This window comes from Gossypium arboreum, chromosome 3 (assembly GCF_025698485.1).
Source record: "Gossypium arboreum isolate Shixiya-1 chromosome 3, ASM2569848v2, whole genome shotgun sequence".
Classification (NCBI taxonomy): domain Eukaryota; kingdom Viridiplantae; phylum Streptophyta; class Magnoliopsida; order Malvales; family Malvaceae; genus Gossypium; species Gossypium arboreum.
This window is the reverse complement of record NC_069072.1, coordinates 4,117,425-4,130,145: the sequence shown is the minus strand read 5'-3', so window position 1 is coordinate 4,130,145 and position 12,721 is coordinate 4,117,425. Positions and strand designations below refer to the sequence as shown.

The 12,721-nt window shown below is 29.4% G+C and overlaps 2 protein-coding genes across 2 annotated transcripts; both read right to left on the bottom strand.

The window, feature by feature from the left end:
- Positions 1-6,535: 6,535 nt before the first annotated feature.
- Positions 6,536-9,805, bottom strand: LOC108475561 (uncharacterized). Its single transcript, XM_017777539.2, has 5 exons — positions 9,427-9,805; positions 9,241-9,321; positions 8,132-8,214; positions 7,828-8,030; positions 6,536-6,751 (listed from the first exon to the last, which is right to left on the bottom strand). The coding sequence occupies exons 1-5, from the start codon at positions 9,624-9,626 to the stop codon at positions 6,671-6,673; spliced, it is 648 nt and encodes a 215-aa protein (XP_017633028.2). The 5' UTR covers positions 9,627-9,805; the 3' UTR covers positions 6,536-6,670.
- A 1,573-nt stretch (positions 9,806-11,378) lies between these two features.
- On the bottom strand, positions 11,379-12,721 carry LOC108475054 (acetyl-CoA-benzylalcohol acetyltransferase-like). Its single transcript, XM_017777062.2, has one exon. The coding sequence runs from the start codon at positions 12,696-12,698 to the stop codon at positions 11,406-11,408; it is 1,293 nt and encodes a 430-aa protein (XP_017632551.1). The 5' UTR covers positions 12,699-12,721; the 3' UTR covers positions 11,379-11,405.

The following is a 12,721-nucleotide window of genomic DNA, read 5'->3' as shown; positions in this document are numbered from 1 at the left end:
AAGTATCCTAATTGAGGAGGGATTAAATGAAATTGTAAAAACATAAATCTTATTTGATGTAGAATTAAATGAAAAACTAAAAACATAAATCCTATTTGACGTGAGATTAAATGAAAAATTAAAAAGATAAATCCTAATTGAGGTGGGATTAAATAAAAAAACTACAAAGATAAATTCTAATTGAGGTGGGATTAAATGAAAAGCTAAAAAGATAAAATCTTAATTGAGGTGGGTTGTGGGGCTTATATATAATCTTAACTCAATTGAGTGAAATTACACATATTCAATAAACAAGCTTAAAAACACTTCTTAAAGTCCACACAAAACAATTTAAGTCGGCACTCAGTAGAGTAACGAAATACTACAAAATTGAGAAAGAAGAGAGTATTGTGACCAACTATGTTGATTTTTGGCAATAAGTCAATCGTTATGAGACATGTTTTTGCTGAAGATTTGGACAGTGAAATTTTGATGATTAAGCCAGCAATTTTGAGGTATCCTTTATAGATACTAAATTTTCGAGGACGGTATTTAAATCTAGTAAGCAAGTGATTCATGAAGGCAATCTGGTTATCAATTATCAGTATATGAAGTCGAATGTTGACGTGCTTCAAATTATTCAGCTCGGCTTGTGTCTTTCAGATGCTTGGGGTAATTTATCGGACTTTTATTCTTCCTTTTCTTACGTTTGGGAATTTAATTTCAAAGATTTCGATATCAATCGAGACTGCTATGCTAGCGATTTGATCGAGCTACTCAAATGCCAAGGGATAGATTTTGAGAAGAATAAAGAGAAAGGGATTGATTCTAAAAATTTTGCAAAGAAGTTTTGGGATTACGGTTTGGTTTCAACTGCTATGGTCTGAAAAGTATTACCTGGATTACTTTTCACGACACTTATGATTTCGGATTCATGCTAAAGATTCTTACTCAAAGCCCACTGCCTTTGCATCTTGACTCGTTTGTGCATCAATTGGCTTATTTCTTCAGCTACAGCATTTTTGACCTCAAACGCACCTTTAAGTTCTTAGGGCTACTAGGTGGTTTAGAGAAAATAGCTCAAACATTAAACATGGTTCGTATTACCAGATCAAGTCATCAAGCTGGGTTGGACAGTCTACGCACGCTTCGATGTTTTATGAAGCTCAAGAGTGAAAATGTTTTTGAATCTAAGTGGAACGAGACGAATCAAATATTGTTACCTCCCCTTGTAACGTCCCCTAACCCTATACTGTCACCGGAACAGGGTTACGAGATATTACCAGTCAGTACAGTCCAATTTCGGTCATCAATTAAAATAAATATTCACACACATCCTAGTTTTAAGATGTCGTCCCTTTAATGGGCCCTCGCGGTCCAATATGAACAGGTAATTCAATTCGGGACTAATTTAGAATCACTACGAATTTTTAGTAAATTTCAAAATTCATACTACATACCGTTGCCAACCATAATTTACTCATTTCATCAATACTTTTACAACCTAAATGACTCTCATTAAACATCCTGGGTACATGCCATTATCAATACTCAACATACTTTACCTTAATGAATCCGGGATCGTCTTGGGATGCTGATTCAACGTACTATCTTTACTTAACTCACAAGACGAAACAAACCGTCAATGAGTATGGTATACTCAAGTGGTATTTCTATAATCCGAACAATTAATAATATAACAAATACTTAAGATCATAATAACAATTACAATTATTCAATTATTTATTCATAGATAAATTTCAACTACTTACCATATAAATTTTATACAAATCATATAATAAACACAATAACATAATTGTTCAATTCTTAACTAAATCCATTATTGTTTACTCCATTCTTTCACTTACTACTCGGTATAGCTTTCCTTAATTTACTCACAATTCAATATCATTAAACTATATTCAACTATACACTTATCAATCATATTCCATTTTAATTCATTCCAATAACTGTCAATTTCATTTATATCATATCAACTTACTATCCCTGATAGCTTTCAGTATATACATACGATTCATATCTCTCAAATCACATTTCAATTCATCAAGTGGCATCATATATCATCAATTCGAACTCCAATCATTTCATGAACCTTTGGTTCATATTTTCAATTTCATATCCAAATTTTCAATTCTCAATTCAATTTCTCGTTTCATTTCAATAGCTTGATCAATCAAATTTATTCGATTTATCTTTCACTTATTTACCCCTATTAACAAACCCAGACTTTGACGGATACACGGATTCCAACCCAAACACACCAGTACGGCACATTGTGCCTAAAACGGTACATAGCACCTGATCAGTATACGACACATAAAGTGCCTAAAACGACACACGACATGCCTGAAATACAACACATAAAGTGTCTAATCGGTAAAGCCGGCAAATCCCGTACACTTTTAAATCCTATGGCATGCCAATTATATCCGACTTAGCCCGACTAGTTAATAGGGTATTTTAATCCTCAACTCACTTTCTTTTCCAATTCAAGATCACTTTTCAATTATAATTTCACATTCAAATCAATTTACAATTTAATTATACATACACATTCACCATTCAATTCAATTCTCATTTGACTCAAATATCAATACTTACCTTATAACTCACTTATTAAATATAGAATTTATATAAAACATATAATAAAAAGGTAATTGAAAATTATAGTAATACAAACCGTAATTTTTGACTCGCGTTGACTTTGTCTTTTCCTTTCTTAGCCTAGATTTTCGGTACCACATTGACTACGAAATTAATACAATTCATAATCATTAATACATTACTAATTCATATCTTGAGTTACAGAATTCTAAATTAAGATCCGCTAATTTTTCCTGAAACTATACTCACAAATCTTCTTACAATAAAATTTTCAGAATTTTTGGTTTAGCCATTAAGCACAGTTTATTCTTTAAATTCATCCCTATTCTGCTGTCTGACAGTTTCGTCCCTTTTTCACTAAAAATTAATTATCTCACAGTACAGAACTCAGATAATATTCCCATTGATTTCTCCTAAAAATAGACTCATTAGGGATTCTAAACATATAACTTTAAGCCTCTAATTAGTTTTCTTCAATTTTTGGTGATTTTCCAAAGTTAGAACAGGGGAACCCGAATTTATTCTGACCTTGTCTCACAAAATTCATTATATCTCATAATTTACAATTCAATTGCTTATATCGTTTCTTCTATAAGAAACTAGACTCAATAATATTTAATTCCATATTTTATTCATCCTCTAATTCAATTTATACAATTTTTGGTGATTTTTCAAACTTAGACTACTGCTGCTGTCCAAAATAGTCTTAGTACAAAATGTTGATTTACTTTAATTTCAATTTAATTCTAACTAAATTCACTTACTTTTCTATCTTAATTCATACTTTATTTCTACTCAATTTTTAACCAAACTTAGACATAATTATCTATTTTTCATCATAAAACCATAATTTCGAAATTCTTTCAATTTAGTCCTTAAAGCATAAAACTTATGAATCACTTTACAATTCAATCCTTGTATCATTTTTAACTTGAATTTCTATCAATTTAGCCCTTAATTCATCATTTTATTTAACATGGAAAATATCTAGAAATCTAATAACTATCAAAATATCAACTTAATTTCATCAAAACTTTGTTCTAAAACTTCTAAAACATCAAAATTAAGTAAAAAGGGCTTGATTGACTTACCTATTAAAGCTTAAAGCTTCAAACCTTCAATTTTCCCTTTTCTCCCCTTCCTTCTTTCTTTTTCTCCCCTCCTCTCTGTTTCGTTTCATTCTGCTTCTATTTCCTTTCATTTGCTTCTTTAGTTTATATATATAATATAATATAATATAATATAATATAATATAATCATAAAGTATCTTTATTATATAATAATATAATAATATAATAATATACTAAACATAAAAAAAAATCTTAGATTTTCTTCATGATAAACCGCCTCAATTTATACTTTTGTATAATTTTCCTTTTAGTCCTTTTTATTTTCTTTTAATCTATAATTCAACTTTCACACTTATTCAATTTGGTCCTTTTACTTAATTACTCTTAATTAAATTAAATTCACTTAATTAAACTCTAATTAACCACTCATTTTACTTCGTAAATATTTTTAATAAATATTTACGAATCCATTTTTTAGAAACGGAAACCCGAAAATACACTTTTTCAGTAACGGTAAAATTCGGGTCATTACACCCCTAGCATTGTACGGGCTAGTTCAAACCATAGGATAAACATTCTACTCTCTTTAGTCTCTTTTGTTTAGAGACATAAAAGCAATGTTATCGAAAATATTATTATACTGAATGAATTACATATTAGTAGTTAATAAGAAAATGATACATTACATACATAATCAGATGCAAATATGGCTACTTCTCTGTTAGAGAATTTTCTTAATAATATGTTATATAGAAATATTACATGAATTTTTCAAGACATATTACTGTTTAAAATTATGAAATAACATAAAATGTAGTTTGTACTTTCATTTGTTCCAACTAGTGTTTGTTCATTCAGCCATTGTATAGTTGAAGGGTTTTTTTCCCATTATTCAAAGGTTAAACTTTGCTATTGTTAGAGTTGTGTGACTCAAATTCCTGTTAAAAGAAAGTGGCAAGATAGGAAAACAACAGTTGGCAAATTTTTAAACCTATAAATAGACGTAGTCGTCTCTCCTCTTGTATCATTTGTATCCAACAGTTTGTTAATTTTTCTTCTTCCCGTGGTTTTTTTCCCGAAAGGGTTTCCACATTAAATCTGTATGTTTTATTTTTTTTTCTTTCTTTGCGATTCATTGTCATTATCGATGTTCAATTTTCACAACTTGTTTAATTCATTCAATCAATTAGTGAGATTCAAAAATTCCATCTCAAAAGTTGAGATAGGGTTAGGGGTCGAAATTAAATCGTAATTTTTACAATAGTAAAAAAATGCAATTTCACCATTTTAATTTCCTATATTTTTATAGTTTTTAAAGGATTAAATCAAAATTATTTATCATTTTAATGGGGCCAAAATGTAATTTTACTTTTACCAATTTAAAATTTTAAATGACCTAAATGAAAATTTTTCTATTTTAGGGGGTCGGATCCCTACTAGCCCCCGAGCTTTGCCGTTGGATGGATACAAACATGATGCTGTCCATCGATAATAAAAAAAAATATGGAGCAATACAGAATTTGGTATTTAATTTTGATATATTTTCTTAATGTAATATCTTTGTTATTTTGATTTAATTTGATATTTGAATTATTTGATAAAAGTTATATATTTTGGTATCTAAAAATAATCGTGTTAATTTTTAGTATTTAATTTAACTTTTAAATTTGATTTATTAATTTTCATAAAATCATCCTCAAAACTCGAATAAAATTACATCCATTGGATCGTATTTGACAAATTAAATATAAAATTAAACAAATTCACAATTAACACTAAATTTATCCTCTTAACAAAATCATAAAAAATTCAAACCTAATAATATTAACAATTAACTTTCATTAAATCCACTCTAAAACTCGATGTAAACACTAAAAGTTAATCGTTACTTTTTGGTACCAAAATATATTATTTTGGTCAAATAAAGATACCAAATTGGACCAAAAAACAACATAAGCACCACATTAGAAAAATATCAAAGTCAGGTACTAAATAATATATTAAACCTAAATATATTACATTGCCATTACTATAAATAGAATTAAACATTACAAAAGGCAAATAGGATATAATCTATTTAGACTCAAATAATTCTGGATAGGATCCACACATGACGGGATTTAAGTCACAATAAATCTAAACATTGCTAGAGGTGTTTATGGGCCGAGTTGGATTCAAATCAAGCCTAAGTATGATATTAGTATACTTTGTGTTTGCACAAGCTCAGTCCACCCTGAAATATGATCTTAAAATTTTGTCCACTCATTTTAAGCTCACTTATATTATTTTAAAAATATATATTGTTTTAATTTAATATTTAACTTTTAAATTATTTTTATTAAAATTTTAAATTTAGAGAACTTAACATATTTTTAATGTTTACACAAAATTGTATTGTTATATATTTAATTTTATGCAATATAAATTACATAATATATGAAAGTGAAATAAACTATATTACAAAAGTGTAAAATGAGCCAGACTTGACTGGATTTGAGCCTTAATTGTTGAAATATTCATCTTTTAAATATTGAAGCTCAAGTCAAAAATATTTTTCAAATCACATTCTTTTATCCAAACCCTCCTATATCTCAGGTGGGCCTTCGAATGTGGCTAGCTCATGAATAAGTTTAAACAATGCCCACACATATTTTTACACAGAGTAGACTTTAGTTGAAAATTTTTAAATATTATTGATACAGAGTTGATGTTAGAAGGACAGGTAAATGTCTTAGCCTTTAAAAATTACAAAAATTTAAGTTAATTAATTTTTATTAACACCAATTTGTTATTTTTTATTTTCATATTGACACCAATTTGTTATAATAAATCTAATAACTTTATTCACAAAACACAATCAATTTTAAAAATAATGTAATAAATAATTTATATTATATTCATATTTATACAATTAATACAAGGAAATGTTTTAAAAAAATTACATGAATTGATAAAATTAATAGCAAACTTATTTTTAAAACTTATTCAAAGAATTTTTACCTATGAATCAATTTTTGGGGTCCTTGCTTCTCCAACTTGCTAACCAATTCATCCAACTCATGCTTTATTTCTTCAACCTGTATAACGTTTAACCAAAAAGTATAAATAGTTATTGATTGAGTTTTAACTCGATTGACATGAGTATGATTGTCAATGTAGAAAGACATGGGTTTGAGTGCGCTGAAATGCATTATTTTCTTATTTATTGATTGGGGAGGAGTTATTCCTAGTTCAAATAATATCAACTTTGGACGAAATTTAAATCAAATTAATTATTTTAATTTTTGAATTGTTTTAGTTTTTTATTATTAAAAGTTAAAAGTTAAATTTTAACATAATTAATATTTATAGTTTAAAATGACATAAAAGTTATTTATTTTTCTATTTACAATTTAATTTCAAACAAAATATTTCATCTGCAGAATTTTAAAAATTATTAAAATAAATAATAATTTTTAAATAATAAATATTAACTCTCATAAAATTTGACATTTTTTTTATTTTTAAATAATTGAATAACTAAAATGATTTTTAATAGTAAAAAACTAATTTAATCTTGTTCCTACAATAAAGAATCTTATACGTGTGTATATTTACTACACACATACACACTAAATTATAACACGTCCCAGAGTCAAAAAATTTGTGTAACAATTATATTTATAAAAAATTGATAAAAAAAACAAATGAGACTTTTGTTAGATTGGGGTAAAAGTACTATGGTCCTTTTGTATTAAGAGTTAAATTACATTTAGGCCCTTTATTCAAAAAGTAAATAAATTAATCATTATACATTAAACCAAAGATCAAGTTGATCCTTCTGTTAAAAATTTTATCCATTTCTATTGTTAAAAAGTGATCTTTATATATTAAAATGAGGTGCACGTGACACATCATGTATAACTTTTTTATTATTCTCTCGGTTACGTAAGTTTTTAACGGTAGAAATTGATGAAATTTTAAACATAAAGGATCAATGTGCTCTTTGATCTAACGTACAAGGATGAATTTTTTTACTTTTTAAGTAAATGGAGTAAAACGCAATCTTACTTTTATAACAAGGCCTATTTTTACTGTTAATATGGTAAAATTGAGATGATGTAAAAGAAATTAATTTTTGATAATTTCATAGTGTGGATATATGGTTTATTACCTGGTGAATGAAGTGTGTAGTGGCATGAGCATCATGGGCAGTTATTTCAGAAACATGTTCCACCTCCATTGCTGCAATTTTCAGCATGCTATCATCGGGAAGCTTTTCCGCCACCTCAGCGGATACTTTCTCCGCCGCCGTTGCTACCTTTTCCACCACTTCCGCCACCGTTTCCACCCCTTCCACCACCATCTCTGCTTCTCCTGAATATGCATTTCAAATTTGTAATCATTGTATTATACGTTTTCCCAAGGGTTCTTTTTCTTATTGGAACTGATAGTAATGGATTTTGACATAAATATACCTTCAATCCTCTTTAAATTGGCACATTGCACCTTCCAGAGTGGAAAAAAGAAACCTAACACAGCTCCCAAAAGGCATCTTGCCCTGCATGAAATTGAGGATCCTCAGAATTGTTTAAAACTTTGAAAAATGAAGATTAAATTTTGATTTTGATCCTTTTATTCTGCTCAAATTGAAACTTTTGTCCCTGTGTTTTTTATTTGACATAATTTGGTCAATATAATATTTTAGTGGGTGAATGTACTTGTTTGGTCCCTCTATTATAGGGACTGTATCAAATTAATCTATTTGCTATTAAATGGATCAATTTATTATTTCAATTATTTTTAAATGTTATTTACTGTTTAAATGAGTTATATTTTGAAAGCTTCTTATGATTTTGTAGATGAAATATTTTGTTCTAAAAATGAAATAAAATAATTTTCATGTCATTTTAAAAAAAAGTAAATTCTATCTCTTATTCAATTTGGTCTTAATTATTGATTCTTTCTAAGAATATATGCATTAAATTGATCCATTTATTAGTAAAAAGAATAATTTAATCCGAACCCTATAATAAAGGGATTTCTTGAGTACATTCACCATTTTTATTGTCATTAACCGGCACAAATAACTAAAAGGTTGACGTGGATTTCTTTTAGAAACTCTCCTTTCAATAAAAAATCAACTATAATCAAAATCGAGTATAACCTAGAACAATTGGACTAATATCAAGAGCCAAATAATTTAAAAAAAAAAAAGACGCATATGATGAAATTTAAGCCAAACATACATAATTTACCCGAAGTTATGCATGGAATATCAATATCTCACAACCTTAGCTTTAGCAAATAATGTCAAGGCTTGTTAGTACTATTAGTTAGCACAAATAATAATAAAAATTAATGCCTTTCAACAAAAAATAATATTGTTAAGTTTGGGAAATTAAAAAAAAAAAATCAAAGTGAACATTTTAGTGGAAATAGTTAATGATCTAACTATTAACACTATAAAAATATAGGGATCAAATTATGATAAATCAAAGTGTAAGAACTAAATCTCAAAATTAAGCATAATAGAGGGGCCAAACCCAGACTTTGACCCAAAAACAAAACCCGAGCATGTTGATACCAGCGTGAGAAACTGCACCATGGAAGACCTGAACCAGCACCTGGTGGGCTGTGATCATTTTCCCTCACATCCTTCATAGCGCTACAGTTAAACGCAAAGAAAAAAATTGCTTAAACCCAAAACCTGAAACTGGTTAATATTAGTTTACAAAATGGAAATTCAACAAGATTATAAATATTTACTGACATGTTAGTATCGACTTTTCTCCAGAATCCCATATTGTTGCTAATGAATCTCAGCCCTTGGTTGTTGTTGACAGCGGAACCAGGTAACTTACCCATGTCACCTGAAGATTTCCCCAATGTTTTGTAAGGATGAAACAGTGTTTCAATGCGGTTTTGCAGCATGTAGGAAACTGACCAACCTTTGGTAAACATCTTATTCATCACAAATTCCTTTTTTTCGTAAATCAATGGGATGGTTTTTGTGAAACTGCTTTAAGAAAGGACCAAAGAGTGTTCCAGCACGCCAAGGGATGATGATGATGATGATAATGTTTATGGTTTTTCACATGTATTTCCTGATATCTCTTCCTTACAAGTTAAACCTGACTCCAATCAAAGCTTAAAGGCAAACCCCTATATTGCTTCTTCAACTTTCTTACATACTGAATTGAGCAAAGCACGAAATTTCAAAACATGTTTCTTGTTCCTTGCAAGCCAAAACATGATTTTAGTATTTTATTACGGAATAATAGCAAAATCGATAAATAATAATATTACACGTCGTTATTAAATTAAATAAAAATATGAATAGTTTATAAATAAATAATAATAGCTTTATTTAAATCTATTTTAAAAATATTAATAATTTTTGAATTATAAGATATTGGATTTAAAATTTTAATGATGAAATATAATGTTTTTATTCATTAATGGTGCATAAATTTTATAAAGTAAATAATAGCATGTATTTAATGATAATATCATTATTTGCGTATCAAATAGTCATAATGAGTATTTTAGTTGTCATATTAGAATATGAATTAACAAATGTGTAACAATAGACTAATAATTTGGTTAATGGGATTAAAATAAGTTTCTTCTACAAGCAACGAATCCTTAATAAAAAAGAAAAAAAAAGAAGGAAGAAGTTTGTCAGCAATTCAATTAGGCCTGGCCCTTGGGTCGTTTGGAGGAATCGCTGCCTAGCGTTCAAGGTTAAAAAGGGTTTAAAATATTGTTACCCAACCTTTTTTTTAACTTTAAAAAAAAACATTTAACGGGCTCAAAAAAATATCTTTTTAATTTTAAGGGTCTAAAATTTTTTTACTAACTTTTAAGGGATCTACAATTTTTTTTCAACTTTTAAGGAACCTAAAACCCCATTTTATTATCTTGCCTAAGACCCCAAAAATATCAAGAACGGACCTGAATTCAATTAGGTGATGGGAATCCAATGCCAACATATAAAGCTTAATACGTGTTAGATACAAGGATACTTCATCATATAATGTATACTTTTAAGATTTAAGGTGGATGAATTAAAATTAGATAGAAATCATAAAAGTAGAAAGACTTAAATATATATATATACACACTAGATTTTTGGATCAAATGTGCGAGTCCACCCTCTCAATTTGGTTTGTTTTAGATAATGAAATATAATAACTTATAAACAAATATTTCAAGATTTATTCTTTTGAAATATCTGGATTTTTCCAACAATAACAAGATTAACTCCTTAACCTTAAATTAGTTTTAAAACCAAAATTTATTTTGGTCAAATCTTTCCAAATCAAAACCTGATGATAAAGTTAAAAATTTTAAACAATAACATAAGAGAAGAATGATTAAAGTTGTTTACTGAAATCCTTATAATTTAAGAAAGAGCAAATTGCCCCTAATTAACACTAGATTCACTTTTGCTTAACTTTAGATGGGTTTTTAAAGAAAATAGTCAAACTCACATATTGTTTCATAATTTTTTCATTTTAATAAATACGTCGTGGTTTAAAGATTGAAAAATAAAGTTCAAAGCATATATTGGATGTCAACTTTAAAAAATATTGCTTCAACCAATTAAATAAAGCTTTTGTTCATATTATTAATTTTTAATACCAAATAAAGGTAAAAAAAGAAAAAAAGAAAAAAAAAGAAACTTCAAATCTAAGGAAAACATAACATCAATACTTATATCGTTGACTAAACTCACCTGTTTGGATTTTATTTCTCAGAACCCAATAAGCATCGAGTGAAGTAGTCCGAAGGTTTGCAAGTATAAGCCAAAATGTCAGGATCTTGCTCAAATCTAACCATGTTATCAGGTTCCAATGTCACCCATGCTTCAACTCCACCATCAAACCTAGTATCCATCAACAAAACCATTTCTACATCCTTATGCACACTGGCTATCCAACCAGGCATTCCCCACCCAAAATCAGCTTCGTAATATGGAAACTTAGACAAGCTCGTTAAGATACAAATTTCAGTGTCACCTTTACTTAGTGTTTCATGGATCTCCCTCGATGAATTCGTCGCCGACAAGAACAAATCCTCAGCAGTTTCAGCTTCCCCGAATGATTCAGCGGCGTTCCTCAGTTCATTTCCCACTAAATTCACCAAATGCAGCAAATCAGGGTTCTTATCGTCGTTTGCTGTGAATCGTACGAGGATGTTTATAAACAGGTTGCCTGCTCCATTTGATGGTATGGGGATAGCTGTTTTCCCACGAAAATTGTATGGGAAAATTTGTAATGAGTCCTTCTTTTTCGCCATTGAAATACGTACCTTCCATATGAGGGCGATCAACAGCTGCGCCCTAGAAAATTGCCCCACCCCCACCTTGGCTTTCAGAGCAGCTATGGCGGACGCGGTGAATATGAACCTCTTTGTGATTAGGGTATCTAAATTATCACCCGGGACAGGGATTTTATACGTTGGTTTAAACCCATCAGGCAAAAGGGATGCAGTTTCGAAACTCAAACATTTCACAGCATCGACACCAATTCTACAACAAGTAGCCCATCCATTCATGAACCCAAAAATCGTGAACCCATCCGCAAACTTGTGGGAAAAGCTGGTTCCGATGGCTAAACCACCACAATCGAATTCATTGATTTGAATCGCCAGGATTGTTGGGGTAAACACGAGCTCATTAGGGTAAGGAACCAAAAGGTTCACCAATTTAACGTCAAGCTCTTCCAATATGAACTGGTTTAGACTAACACTGACTCGAGCTTCTAAATATTCAGCACCTTGGTCGTTACAATCAATGGCGTTTCGGTCTTGGATGAACCTACCAGCAAAAGGGTAAAACTTGGTTAATACATCGGAGAGTGAAGACTCGAGCTTTTTGAGTGTTTGGTGGCCATTAATGGGTGTTTTAAAAAAGAAAATGAAGGAACCGAATGCTGGAGGAGCGATTTGATCGAAACATGAAAGCTTTAATTCTCTGAGGTGAAGTGGTGTTGGAGACGATGGCTTTATTAACTTTCGTGTTTGGATTTGGACCTCCATTTTTTGAACTGGGATCTTTGCAA